We start from the raw sequence: 15,310 nt of genomic DNA on the forward strand, positions 1-15,310 counted from the left end.
AACAGGTCCCATCCTCTTCTGCACATTCATCACGCCAAAAGCGCACATCAACCAGCTTTGTAGTTTCACTTTGATTATTGCAGAAGCTGCAGTTTTCTGAGTAACTGCAGAATGCAAATAAGCCAAAGTAAATGCCCACTAAATTAAATCTGTTTTCTCTTTATTCTGCAAATAGCAACAAAGTTAAATACTATGTTACCTCTATCTCTTTATTTGACAGTCTGGTCTGCTTTTTGTGCTTATTAATGTGAAGCATTATAATGTATCTCAGGAGATATATGAAAGTTTGATAAAACCAAAGAGACATGCAGGTGATGATGTGGTGACAATGGAAGTGACAGGAAAAAAGTAAAGAGGCATTCTAGTCATTGCCCATTGTACATGATTTTCTCCTCTATCTGTGCCCCATGCTAATTCAGTTCTTCATTATTTTCCTACAGTGATTTGAGCGAAAACCACATTCATGCTATTCCAAGGAAGGCTTTCCGAGGAGCAGTTGACATCAAAAATTTGTGAGTATCTTTTGCTCAAAGTCTTAAAGTACTAGACGTACTAGAGGGATCTGTATTCTACTGCTCTCCATTGTCACATTACCTGGGCATAAATGGGTTTTCTTCATCTCGGGAACAGTCTTCCCAGCTCGCGACCAGAAAGTCAGGATATGTCAATATTCAGGGTCACAGCTCATAATATTCACTGTGCTTCTGTGGCTTTGTCGGGTTGAATTCTACTGCAGTCTTGGTGGCTGGTGCCTTCTGCTCCAAAGATATTCCCAGGTGACCTGGGGGAGGTCACCCCACTAGCAGCCACCCCGCAGAGACAAGGGCCCGCTCCGCTGTAGGCAAAATACTGGTGACCTGAGAAGACGGCCCACTGCGGGGCCTTCAATTGTTTCACTCGCCTGCCTACCCCTCTTCAGCCTGACATCTCGTCTTGCCAGTGGGAAACCTCTTTACTGAAGAACCCCATTGAGGTGGGAGCCCAATGATATGCTCACTATTTTCCCAGAATCCACCACTCCTTCCCAGCCTAACTTGATGGGAGGCGATTATCTCCAGATTTTCCTGTTTTGGGTGTAAGTTCCAAGCAGGGTTATATTTTTACAGTGTTACATCTAACCATTGAAAACAGACGTCAATGTGCATGCAGATGAGCAACTTTTGTAGTAGGTTTTCAGCTAGATGTTTATCTTCAAGTTGAAGATGTATTTTTGAAGCAGTTATCACAGGTCTTCAAGGTGTAAGATGAAGAAAACCAGTCTGACACGGAACTGAATGGGCGACAGTTATCATTACGTCATCAGTCATTTAGTAGACAGCAACCTTACAGCGACCAGTTGCAAGTGTCTTGCTGGCTCTGGATCTGCATGGAAGCTGTGCCATCTAACAGATGAGGTTTAAACTATCAATTATAATCATGGTCCTGCCTCACAGCAGGCTAGCATGGGTGCCACCTACAGTGTTAGATGCTTATCTGATACGTCAAACAAGTGACTGTTTTATTGATCTTCACAGCTAGCATTTCCTCTTTACCCGAACTGAATAGCAACGAGATTGAATGGGGGCGAGGGAATTTCATTGAGAAAATCTTGGGCGCCTCAGGAGTTTGGCTTCAATTCCTCAATTTTTGAGTGAGCATTTTGAAAAATGGCATACTCTGAGTGAAACTGCTTTCAGAGTTATTGAGCTGGAGGCTGAGCTGCATACATTGTGGCTCAGAGGGAAAAAGGGGAAAGTTACCTGGACACTTGTGTTCCAGCAGGCAGTCACATTCCTAAGGAAAGGGCCTTCTGATTTGTTCGAAGATCGGGAACAGAGGGGTATGACTACGAGTGAGGCAGATAAGGGGATACAGAAGGCAGGAAAGCAGGAATCTCAGCTTCTGCAAATGTCCAAACATATTTAAGTTTTTTTTTGCAGCTCTCAGTTTCATCCAAACAAGCTGAGAGTTGATGACCATGGCAAAGTAATTCAAGAGGGTGGAGTGAGAAAGAATATAATGGTAGTAGGGAACAATACTTTTGAGTGGTTTGACACTGTTCTCCTCAGTAAAAAGTGAGAATCCTGATATTTGCGTTGTCTGAACGGTGCCAGGGCTTTGGATATTGGCACTGGGCAAGAAAGGAATCTGCAGTGGGAGTATCCAAACCATGGTCCACAACAGTGTTGACAAACTAAGAAAGAGGATTTGCTGAGGCAGTGTGAGATGTTAAGAGTTAAACTGTAAAATAGAACCTCAAAGGTAATAATCCTGAAATTGGTACCTGAGCCATGTGCAAATTGGCTTAAAATGAATTAGATTAAAGAAGTGAATGTGTGGCTCAAAGAGTGATGTAGGTAAAGTGGGATCCGGTTTATGGGGCACTGCCACCAGCATGGAGAATGTGAGATCTGTACTGCTAGGATAGTCTGCACTTCAACCATACTGGGACTGCTGTTCTCATGATCTGCATAGCTAGCAAGGTAGAGGGAGTTAAACTAAACAACAATCATGAGGAAACAAGTTTGGGTGAATGTGACAAATCCAGAGATGGAAATGAGGCAAGGGAGCAAAAACCTAATGTGAAAGTAAAGGTCAAAGAATGGCAGGAAGGGACAGACACAACAATACTTAACAGCACTCAAGACTAGATGTGACAAAGATAATAAAAAAAACATTAAAGTCTCTGTACCTGAAAACACAGAGCACTCACAGCACAGTAAATACATTGAACTTAATAAATATGATCTGACAGCCATTACAGAGAGTTGGCCACATAATAACAAAGTTGGGTTTTGAATATTGAGATATAAATAATATTCAAGAAGAATAGGAAGCTCGGCAGAGGGGTAGAACTTCTAATGAAAGATGGAATTGATGCAGTAGTTAGACATGACCGGAGATCAGGAGATCAGGACATAGAATTGGTTGGGGGAAGATGAGGACTAGTCGGGGCAAGAAGTCACTGATGGTATAGAACAATCGCTGACCAAACAGTAGCCTTGATGTAAGAAGAAATATTCCAGAAGAAGTACTGGGGACTTGTAATAAAGGGAAAGCAATAATTATGGGTGATTTAAATATTGATATCAACTGGAAAGATCAGATCAACACTGGTGGCCTTGAAGGAGAGTTCATAGAATTCAAACAAGGTAGTTACTTAGAACAGCATGTTCTAGAACTGACCAGAGAACAGGAGAGTTAGTATTAGGTATGTTGTATGATTAATTAATGGCCTTAGAGGAAAGGCACCTCTAGGTAATAGCTATCATAATATGATTGAATTTTGCATTAAATTTGAAAGGAAAGGAGTGGGTGTGAAATTTAAATTTTAAATCAAAACAGGGCTGCAGTGTGGGTATGAAAGCTGAGGTAGCCAAAGTGAACTGGGATACAAGGCTATTAAGTGGATTAGAACAGAGGCTGTGATAGTCTTTGAGAGGGATATTTCAAAATGCTCGGAATAGGTATATTCCTATTATAAAGGAAATATTCCAAGGGGAAGTTCGATGACCCATGGTCAGCTAAAAAAGTTAGGGAAAGCATCAGACATAAGGACAAACCATATAATTACACAAAGAAAAAAAAAAGTCAAACCAACAGCAGATTTAAAAGAGAGAGAAACAGACAAAAGAAGCACATGGTGAGGTCAGTGCAGGAGAGAGAGAGACAGAGAGAAACCCGCTTTGCTAAGTGACTGAGTTAGCAGTTGCTGCCTTTGCTGTTTGAAATCATGTATCACTGGACATCGGAGTGCAGCTGGGAAAACTAACAAACAGTGAAATTCACAACTGATCTTCGAGGAACCTGTTTGGGAAAGGTCAGAAGCCGATAAGTGGATTTTAAGCACGGCCTTAAAATAAGTCTGCAGTAGTGAATAGAGTGGGTTCTTTCTTGATTATATGTTTTATTGTCTCTTGATTAAACTTAAAATATAAGCCATTAGTATTAATTTAACTTGGAGCAGTGTTTTATAGAGGAATTAGACAGTGCTATTTTCTGGGTCTGCAGATTGAAAGAAGCAAAAATGGTCTTTAGTAGAGTGATATGCTCTCCTTGTCAGATGTGGGAGTTTAGGGAGAGTTTATGGGTTACTAAGGATTACATCTGCAATAAATGCCATTGATTGCGAATCTTATCAGATCAATTGGAGCGACAGTTAGAGGCAGTGAGGAATTTACAAAAGCAAGGGGATGTGATGGATGGCAGTTATAGGAAGGGGGGAAGTCTCAGATCCAGTCACATAGATTAACTCCAGGAAAGGTAAGAGAGGTAGGTAGGTAGTGCAGGAGTCTTCTGTGGCTATCCCCATTTCAAACAGGTATGCTGTTTTGGAAAATGTAGGGGGTGATGGATTCTCAGGGGAACGTAGCACGGATAGCCAAGTTTCTGGTATTGAGACTGGCTCTATTGTAATGAGGGGTACGTCGGGTTCCAAACAATCAATTGTGTTCGGGGACTCTCTAGTACGAGGCATAGACAGATGTTTCTGTGGCCAGCAGTGAAAAATCAGAATGGTGTGTTGCTTCCCTGGTGCCAGGATGTCTTAGAGAGGGTGCAGAATGTTCTCACGGGGGAGAGGGGCCAGCAGGAGATCATTGTCCACATTGGAACCAACGACATAGGAAGGGAAAAAGTTGAGATTCTGAAGGGACATTACAGAGAGTTAGGCAGGAATTTAAAAAGGAGGTCCTTGAAAGTAGTAATATCTGGATTACTCCTGGTGCTACAAGCTAGTGAGGGCAGGAATAGGAGGATAGAGCAGATGAATGCATGGCTGAGGAGCTGGTGTACAGGAGAAGAATTCACATTTTTGAATTATTGGAAGCTGTTTTGTGGTAGAAGTGACCTGTACATGAAGGATGGATTGCACCGAAATTGGAAGGGGACCGATATACTGACAGGGAAATTTGCTAGAGCAGCTCAGGAGTATTTAAATTAGTAAGGTGAGGGGATAGGACCCAGGGAGATAGTGAGGAAAGAGATCAATCTGAGACTGGTACAGTTCAGAACAAAAGCGAGTCAAACAGTCAGGGCAGGCAGGGATTTACTTCAATGCAAGAGGCCTAACCGGGAAGGCAGATGAATTCCGGGCATGGTTAGGAAATGGGACTGGGATATCATAGCAATTACATAAAAGAGACTCAGGGATGGACAAGACTGGCAGCTTATGTTACTGGATACAAATGCTACAGGAAGGACAGAAAGGGACGCAAGAGAGGAGGGGGAGTGCTGTTTTTGATAATGTATAGCATTACAGCTGTGCTGAGGGAGGATATTCCCGGAAATACATCCAGGGAAGGTATTGGGTGGAACTGAGAAATAAGAAAGGGATGATCACCTTATTGGGATTGTATTATAGACCCCCTAATAGTCAGAGGAAAATTGAGAAACAAACTTGTAAGGAGATCTCAGCTATTTGTAAGAATAATAGGGTGGTTATGGTAGGGGGTTTTAACTTTCCAAACATAGACTGGGACTGCCATTGTGTTAAGGGTTTAGATGTTAAGTGTGTAAGAAAACTTTTGATTCAGTATGTGGATGTACCTACTAGAGAAGGTGCAAAAGTTGACCTACTCTTGGGAAGTAAGGCAGGGCAGGTGACTGAGGTGTCAATGGGGGAGCACTTTGGGGCCAGCGACCATAATTCTATTAGTTTTAAAATAGTGATGGAAAAGGATAGACCAGATCTAAAAGTTGAAGTTCTAAATTGGAGAAAGGACAATTTTGACGGTATTAGGCAAGATCTTTCGAAAGCTGATTGGGGGCAGATGTTCGCAGATAAAGGGACAGCTGGAAAATGGGAAGCCTTCAGAAATGAGATAACAAGAATCCAGAGAAAGTATATTCCTGTCAGGGTGAAAGGAGAGGCTGGTAGGTATAGGGAATATTGGATGACTAAAGAAATTGAGGGTTTGGTTAAGAAAAAGAAGGAAGCATATGTCAGGTATAGACAGGATAGATTGAGTGAGTCCTTAGAGTATAAAGGCAATAGGAGTATACTTAAGAGAGAAATCAGGAGGGCAAAAAGGGGACATGAGATAGCTTTGGCAAATAGAATTAAGGAGAATCCAAAGGGTTTTTACAAATACATTAAGGACAAAAGGGGAACCAGGGAGAGAATAGGGCCCCTCAAAGATCAGCAAGGTGGTCTTTATGTGGAATTGAAGGAGATGGAGCAGATACTAAACGAGTATTTTGCATTAGTATTTACTGTGGAAAAGGACTTGGAAAATATAGAATGTAAGGGAATAGATGGTGACATCTTGCAAAATGTCCATATTACAGAGGAGGAAGTGCTGGATGTCTTGAAATGCATAAAAATGGATAAATCCCTAAAACCTGATCAGGTCTACCCTGGAACTCTGTGGGAAGCTAGGGAAGTGATTGCTGGGCCTCATACTGAGATATTTGTATCATTGATAGTCACAGGTGAAATGCCAGAAGACTGAAGGTTGGCTAACATGGTGCCACTGTTTAAGAGGGGTGGTAAGGACAAGCCAGGGAACTATAGCCCAGTAAGCTTGATGTCAGTGGTGGGCAATTTGTTGGAGGGAATCCTGAGGGACAGGATGTAAATGTATTTGGAAAGGCAAGGACTGATTAGGGATTGTCAACATGGCTTTGTGCTGGGAAATCATGTCTCACAAACTTGATTGAGTTTTTGAAGAAGTAACAAAGAGGATTGATGAGGGCAGAGCAGTAGATGTGATCTATGTGGACTTCAGTAAGGCGTTCGACAAGGTTCCCCACGGGAGATGGTGAGCAAGGTTAGATCTCATGGAATACAGGGAGAACTCGCCATTTGGATACAGATAGAAGACAGACGATGATGGTGGAGGGTTGTTTTTCAGACTGGAGGCCTGTGACCAGTGGAGTGCCACAAGGATTAGCGCTGGGCCCACTACTTTTCATCATTTACATAAATGATTTAGATGTGAGCATTAGAGGTATAGTTAGTTAGCTTGCTGATGACACCAAAATTGAAGGTGTAGTGGACAGCGAAGAAGGTTCCTTCAGATTACAACAGGATCTGGACCAGATGGGCCAATGGACTGAGAAGTGGCAGATGGTGTTTAATTTATATAAATGCGAGGTGCTGCATTTTGGGAAAGCAAATCTTAGCAGGACTTATACACTTAATGGTGAGGTTCTAGGGAGTGTTACTGAACAAAGAGACCTTGGAGTGCAGGGTCATAGTTCCTTGCAAGTGGAGTCGCAGGTCGATAGGATTGTGAAAAAGGTGTTTTGTATGCTTTTCTCTAATGGTCAGATTATTGAGTACAGGAGTTGGGAGTTCATGTTGTGGCTGTATAGGACATTGGTTAGGCCACTTTTAGAACATTGCATACAATTCTAGTCTCCTTCCTACTGGAAAGATGTTGTGAAACCTGAAAGAGTTCAGAAAAGATTTACAAGGATGTTGCCAGGGTTGGAGGATTTGAGCTATAGGGAGAGGCTGAACAGGCTGGGACTGTTTTTCCTGGAGCGTCGGAGGCTGAGGGGTGACCCTATCGAGGTTTACAAAATGATAAGGGGCATGGATAGGGTAAATAGACAAAGTCTTTTCCCTGGGGTCGGGGAGTCCAGAACTAGAGGGCATAGGTTTAGGGTGAGAGGGGAAAGATATAAAAGAAACCTAAGAGGCAACTTTTTCACTCAGAAGGTGGTACGTGTATGGAATGAGCTGCCAGAGGAAGTGGAGGAGGCTGGTACAATTTCAATATTGAAGAGGCATTTGGATGGGTATATGAATAGGAAGGGTTTGGAGGGATATGGGCCAGGTGCTGGCAGGTGGGAGTAGATTGGGTTGGGATATCTGGTTGGCGTGGACAAGTGGACCGAAGGGTCTGTTTCTGTGCTGTACATCTCTATGACTCTATGACTCTATGTCAGATGACTGGTCAAAGAATGACAGGGAGTAACTAAAAGGTGAAACAGGATAAATAAATAAGAGAGGCAGCTAGCTGGAAATGTGGAAACAATAACAAGTTCTGTAAGAATCTGGGATGAATGGCCTTCTCCTCCTCCTATGTTCTATATTTCTAAAAATGTAAAAAAGAATAGTCATTTTTGTTTATCTCCAGTGTGAGAACTTGGAGTTTATCGTAGATAATCAAGAAATGACAGACATGATGAGTAAATATTTTTTCTTCCATCTTAACTATTATTAAAAGAATAATACCTCTAAATCATGAGATTGAAAGAAGAGAGAGGAATTATGTGCAGTATGAAGCAATCACACGGAGTGGGGAGCTGACAATTCTCTGGATCCGAGGGCTTAAAAGAGGTGCTAATGAAGTCGTTGATGCTTTGATATTGATTTTTCGAAAATTCATTAGATGTTGATAAGGTTTCATTCAGTTGGAAAGTAGTAAATATAACTCCTTTATTCAAGAAGGGAGAGAGGTTATAGGAAAATATGGGCTGGGGAAAATGCTTAAATCAATCATTAAGGAGATTATAGCTGTGCACTTTGAAAATTTCAAAGTAATCTGTAGGACCCATGGTTCTGTCAAGGAATGGGGACTTGGATAAAGGCGAATTCATTGTTGTGTTGTACTTGGATTTCTAGAAAGCTTTTAACAAAGTTTCATACGAAAGCTAACTATTTACCTTCTATTCAAATAATATTGGGGGTAAAGTACGAGGATTGTCAGAAGATGGGCTGTTGGGAGACCTGCAAGTGTCTGTACGAGCCCCTCAAATTTTTACAATTTCTATTAATAATTTTAGATTAGGTGATCAAGGTCTGGAGCTAAATTTGCATATAGCACAAAGAAGGTAGGAATTGATATTGTGAAGATAACACAGCAAGGTTACAGGCTGATATAGATTGGTTAAGTGATTGTCCAAAAATCCAGCCATCTACATATGACTCCACACCCATAGCAATATGATTAGCTCTTCAGACCATTGCAGAGACCAACTAAGAGTCAATCATTAGGAGGGCAGGTAGGGATGGGTAACAGATGCTGGCCTTGCCAGCACAGCCCACATCCCACTGACAAATTTTGGAAAAGCTATCCAAAAATTTTGGATTTGGCTATCACCTATTTTACAGTGTGAGCAGTGCATTCTCTGAAGCCGTTAATTTGAAGATAGCATAAGGAAGAGGTAATATGTTGAACAGCTCATTTCCTGCATATATCTCATGTAATGTGGGCTGTTGTTAGATATAATTTGTTGAGTAATATCAAACATGCTGAATATGCTAAACATGTCAGCAGTTATAAAGTTATACAGCACAGAGTCAGACCTTTCAGTCCAATTTACCCATGCCGACCAGATATCCTAAATTACTGTAATCCCATTTGCCAGAATTTGGCCCATATCCTTTTAAACCATCTAATCCCTCTAATCCCTCTAAACCTATTCAAATACCTATTCAGATGCCTTTTAAATATTGTAATTGTACCAGCCTCCACTACTTCCTGTGGCAGCTCATTCCGTATATGCACTGTTTTCTGTGTGAGAAAGTTGCCCCTCAGGTCCCTTTTAAATCTTTCTCCTCTCACCTTAAATCTATGCTCTCTAATTTTGGACTCCCCTAACCTGAGAAAAAGACCTTGCATATTCACCCTATCCAAGCCCCTCATGTTTTATTAACCTCTGTAAAGTTCCGACACTCCAGGGGAAAAAGCCCCAGTCTATTCAGTCCCTCCTATAGTTCAAGCTCTCAAATCCTGTAATCATCCTTGTAAATCTTTTCTGAACTCTTTCAGGCTTAACAACATCCTTCCTGTAATTGGAAAACTGAACTGAATGCAGTGTTCTAAAAGTGACCATACCAATGTCCTGTACAATTGCAACATGACATCCCAACTCCTTTACTCAATGCACTGACATTGGTGGTACCGTTGGTTTGTCATACAAAAGGGCAATTTGCTGGAATCATCAAGAATGTTAACGCGCCTTTGGACATCGGAAGTATCAGTGGTGTTCTTGCACAGTGGCTCAGAAGAAATCTTGGATTTGGATTGGAGGTCCTCTTAATTGTTCAGGTTGCTGGATAGACTTTGTGATGTTGTTGGAATGTTTGGTGTTGCAACTGACAAGTGTGTAACTTCAAGGATCATGCTAATACAAAAATCCGCGCATGCTGCTGGATTATTGACAATGTATCAAAATGTAAAAGGTTTCAGGTGACTACCATGATGAGCCATAATGAAATAAAGCGAGATAATGCCAATGTAAGGCCCAATGTTATTAATTAATTGTAGACTGCATCACATTGTGCCTGTTTCCTAAGTACAGGTAACTTACACAGACAGGGGTTGGGTGGTGCCAGTTACATGAATGCTTATAAGTACCTTCAATGAGGTTTGACCAAAAGAAGAAAGAGAGAGAGAGAGAAGTGACCAAACAGTCAGTCCCCAGATCGAGGAAATCTACTCCCATTGATTGTTGGCTGCATAAGACTTCCAGATAACAAGTACATGACTGTATATCTCTTATAAGCTGCTTAAAAGAATGATATTCATATTTACGTGGGTATTAGTCTTGGCATTTATGCCACACCTTTTTCTGGGATACGTTACATGGATGGAGATTACGTTTTAAAGTTTTGAAATGACAGCAATGTGGTGTGCTTAGTTTACCATATGTCCTGTCTCTTCGGGTTTTGGGAGCTGTGATATTACAGGTACCTCACGGAGCTTGTGGACATGTTTCCTTACCATCAACGGAACTTCAGAAATATCTTTGAAATTGTTCCTTAGTTAGCTGTTCTTCACATGCTTCAGAGGAGCATTATGTTGCATTTTGAGTTTCTCTGGACAATTGGATATTTAGTCCAGTGTGCTGTGGTAGAACTTATCTTGCTGTGTCACATAAAATAGGAGCTGGCTTGGTGGATGAGACAAGCCAATTCTCATACAAGATTTGGATGTTTAATTGAAACTTTTGATGGCTGCAGTAATTATTGCAGAGTTGAGCACTTGAGGATTTTGCTTACCGACTGCAATTGCCTTGAGCTTGCATCATGTCTAGCAGTGCATCAAGATATATTGTTTGAGTTTATTTGGAAGTGTTTGCTGAAGGATTTACTGAATGTTGAGAGAGTGACCAGTTCCATAAGAGTTTTAGCTAAGTTAACTTTAATTCCTTACTAAGGAAGTCAAATTCCTTACTATTACATCAATACAGGCCCAGGAATTGACAATTGTTTCAGCTGGCTGTTGTCAGTATGAGATGAACTCAAAATCAGCAATTCACTTGAATTTTGAGCTGGTGTCCTAAAATCTGGAAAATGTTGTCAGGAGATCTTTGTAGTCATCATTTGAAATACTGAAGGATTAGACTGTTCCGAATAAATCAGTTCCAAAAATATTAATGAGTTTAACTGACTGACTTTTTTGTAAGCTATTTGTTGAGGAAGTAAGTCAAGATGAATTAATTAATTAATTAATTTCTGTAACTAAAGCTCAGACAGAATTTCAATGGAGTGGCAAACCATGCTCGGTTGTTTGCTTTCTATCTTTACTGTGCTCTTTCAAATGCTAGGATAAATATTGTCTTACAATATTTGTTTTTGTTTGTTTTCTTTGTGCTTTTTATTGTGCTGTTTCATTTCTCTTTCTCTCTGAGCAGTTTTAAAGTTTGCTCCTTTAAATGTAGTAGGCGTGTGTCTGTGGGTGGTGTTCATGTCAAAAAAGAGTAATGAAAGTGCACATTTTACTTTGATTGTTTCTAACCTTTTCCAAGGAACAACATTGACTGATGTTTTTGCATGCTTAATCCCTTTTGGTATAGCAATTAGTTCTTCTTTCCTCATTCTTTCCCTGTATTTTGTTCTCAAAAACATTTGAGTAGATTGGAGCAGTTAAGACTTTCATTCATCTTTTAACATTCCCACTTGTTAAATCAGATCAGCTGTGGCCTGCTACTTGAGAGGAGAGGGTACTTACAAATGATTCTTCCTTCAGACTGTAGCACTTTAGTCTTGGTTGTAGTTGTAACTTTAGCTCTAAACTCAGGTTAGTGATGAAGAATGACCTTTTAAAGAAAGCAAATCTTCACAATTGTCACTGTTTCTATCAGGTAGGTAAAAACAATGACTGCTGATGCTGGAAACCAGAATCTGGATTAGTGGTGCTGGAAGAGCACAGCAGTTCAGGCAGCATCCAAGTAGCTTCGAAATCGACGTTTCGGGCAAAAGCCCTTCATCAGGAATAAAGGCAGTGAGCCTGAAGCGTGGAGAGATAAGGTAGAGGAGGGTGGGGGTGGGGAGAAAGTAGCATAGAGTACAATGGGTGAGTGGGGGAGGGGATGAAGGTGATAGGTCAGGGAGGAGAGGGTGGAGTGGATAGGTGGAAAAGAAGATAGGCAGGTAGGACAAGTCCGGACAAGTCAAGGGGACAGTTACTGAGCTGGAAGTTTAGAACTAGGGTGAGGTGGGGGAAGGGGAAATGAGGAAACTGTTGAAGTCCACATTGATGCCCTGGGGTTGAAGTGTTCTGAGGCGGAAGATGAGGCTTTCTTCCTCCAGGCGTCTGGTGGTGAGGGAGCGGCGGTGAAGGAGGCCCAGGACCTCCATGTCCTCGGCAGAGTGGGAGGGGGAGTTGAAATGTTGGGCCACGGGGCGGTGTGGTTGATTGGTGCGGGTGTCCCAGAGAACTGTTTCTATCACCTTTGCAGACTTTAGTACTAAATATCTGTGACCATTAGCATCCCAAATCCCTTACTGCTACCATGAGATGGTTTCTTAAGTCAATCACCACTACTTGTATGATATAGTCTAAGTGCTGCTGTATATATCAGCTTGTCAATGTATGTTGAGATGGATATTTTGAAGGCTATTAGTAACAGTAACTATTTACATTGCTGCAATATCACAGACTTCTATATAGTCTGGGTTCTAAGGTCATGATGTTACTGAACATTATGCACACGCAGCTAACTCCATGGTACTAGGAGAGTGACTAAAGGTGAGGTGCATAGTCTTGTAGGAAAACATCACATGTCATGATGTCATGTAACTATCCTAAATGTATACTGCCTGTCTGGCATGGAACCTATACAATAGCATGACAGCCTATACCTCTCCCTTGGTGTACAGATTCATTCAGTTTATACTCATCCTCTGTCATGTCATTAATACATTCTATATCATTCTTTGAAGGATTATTTTCTGCTCAGTGTTGCTATAAGGTTTGCAGGGTTCACTGTCACCATTGTTCAGTACAGTCTGTTTCTCTTAAAGTCCTCTGAATCACCAACATCTTCTTTTCTGTTTAGAGGAAGTGATGCTGGTTATCACTACTACTGTGTTGTGGCAGGGGTACACCATACTGTTGCTGTCTGTTGTCACACCTCTGCTTACCATGTTGTGTCTAATTAGAAGGGTCCTGTTCAGTAAACAATATGAAGTTTCCTACGTTGTTGCAACTCATTGCAGATTCCATGAACATGACCTGCATTACCACAGAGATTGTTAAAAGAAGCACACTAGCCTCAGCTCTCTTCTCCAGACTTCTTCTTTACTTTGACCAAAACCCCATTATATCATGCAGTGATGATATTTACTGAAATCAATCAAGTTTTAACCTTTCAGAGCTATATAGTGCAGCATACAACAATGATCCAGACATTCAGCTAAGTCTGAGGTCAATAGGTCTCACTGAAGAGAGTGAGGAAGGGTCATGTTGGATAGAGCAGATATGAATGACACATTTTGGTGTAAGGCTTCCGATTGCCATTGAGGAGTTGGGAAACCTTCCCCCATCCTTTAATGACCAGTGAGCTGCAGGGTTAAACCTGCCAGCATACATGTTGAGTACATGCCTCTTCCACTGCTGGTTAAGTTGGAGCAGTGATGGCACGTGGCCCTTAGTTGGGTGGTATTTGCTCACAGTTAGATAGGTGATCCATCCAGTGCCTCCCTGGACAACCATAAAGTTGAGACAGAGTGGGTGGGCCCTAAGCTTACGGGTCTACCCGCATGTTTTCCTGCCTGTGGGTGACCTGTAAGATTCAACCTCTGTACCTCTGGGTTTCTTGCCTGAAACTCTGCCCCTTGTTTATCTTACCTGTCCCTGTTACAATCAAGGCCTTTACTCCAGGTGACACTGGCTCAGTGGTTAGCACTGCTGTCTCACAGCACCATGGACCTGGGTGCGATTCCAGCCTCAGGCAATTGTGTGGAGTTTACACATTCTCTCTGTGTCTGCTTGGGTTTCCTCTGGGTGCTACAGTTTCCTCCCACAGTCCAAGCATGTGCAGGTTAGGTGGATTGGCCATGCTAAATTGCCCCATAGTGTCCAGGGATGTAAATGCTAGGTGGGTTAGCCATGGGAAATGTAGGATTAGGGTGGGTGCGTGGGTCGAGGTGAGATGTTATTTGGAGGGTCAGTGTGAACTTGATGGGCTTGCTTCTACACTGTAGGGATTCTATGATTCAAGTGAAAACAAATTGCATTTGAATCCTGCCAAATCGGTAATAATGCTTCTTTGAAAACGTAGGATGGCAATTCCTTTCTCTTTTGTTCATTTGGTAATGCTGTTGCTATGGTGTTACAATATTTATATTTAGTAATTTCCCGAATTTCAACGAGTGCCTAGTAAGTATCAGGAGTAAGATTCCTTTGCTTCTCCTTCCCCAAGACATACTTAAGAAAGCCTCTTGTATTAAATAGAGAGAGATATTTTAAAGGCTAATTTAGAAAATTTACTTTAGTCAATACCTATGAGGTATGAGTGAAATATTTTGCAAGAAATAGAATGATGGTAGCGGTGCATTTAGCTAATTCAAACTCAGCTTTTGGCTCATACTGAGTGTCTCACTGCAATGCTACTTTTCAGACACTTATTTCACTATCAGCACATACATTACTGAAGCCTTATTTTGTCTTTTAATCCATGATCAAACTAGTGCTTTATTGAAAGTGTGGTTATTGAATATGACAAAGTAGATGGGTTTATTATTGCAGGCTCGAAGGGCAGAATGGCCTACTCCTGCATCTATTGTCTATTGTCTATTGTCTATTATAATACCTTAAGTTATAACCAAAATAACTTAAGTTAATTATTTTCTCTTTTGGCTTTTTGTATTTCCTTGGCGCATTGTCTTTGCTCTAGTGAAGTGCAAAGGTTCTTCCTTGTTAAAGATGTATGTGCCCTAAAGCATTCAGGTTCCCAGCTCATCCCCTTTTTGAGGATCACTGAAAGAGGATGAAAAATCTCCTTGTTGCCAATAACTTACTTCCACGTTTGCCCTAGAGATTTTCTGATAACATTCTGTCAGAGTCTTAGATGAATGAACATGAATGAAGTGTATGACATTTTTTGTCACAGATACCTTTTCCCTTTCGACAAAACAAATGTGCCTCTT

General features: G+C 41.3%; 1 protein-coding gene across 7 annotated transcripts in view; it reads left to right on the plus strand.

Annotated features, from left to right (window-relative positions):
- slit2 (slit homolog 2 (Drosophila)) overlaps positions 1–15,310 on the plus strand; it is a 461,089-nt gene that overhangs the window by 247,877 nt on the left and 197,902 nt on the right. For all 7 annotated transcript variants that reach the window (XM_072562078.1, XM_072561956.1, XM_072561971.1 and 4 more), the window contains exon 5: positions 441–512. In XM_072562078.1, the coding sequence (XP_072418179.1) occupies positions 441–512 (72 nt within the window). The remainder of the gene's footprint in view (positions 1–440; positions 513–15,310) is intronic.

The sequence above is a fragment of the Chiloscyllium punctatum genome, chromosome 1, assembly GCF_047496795.1.
Source record: "Chiloscyllium punctatum isolate Juve2018m chromosome 1, sChiPun1.3, whole genome shotgun sequence".
Classification (NCBI taxonomy): domain Eukaryota; kingdom Metazoa; phylum Chordata; class Chondrichthyes; order Orectolobiformes; family Hemiscylliidae; genus Chiloscyllium; species Chiloscyllium punctatum.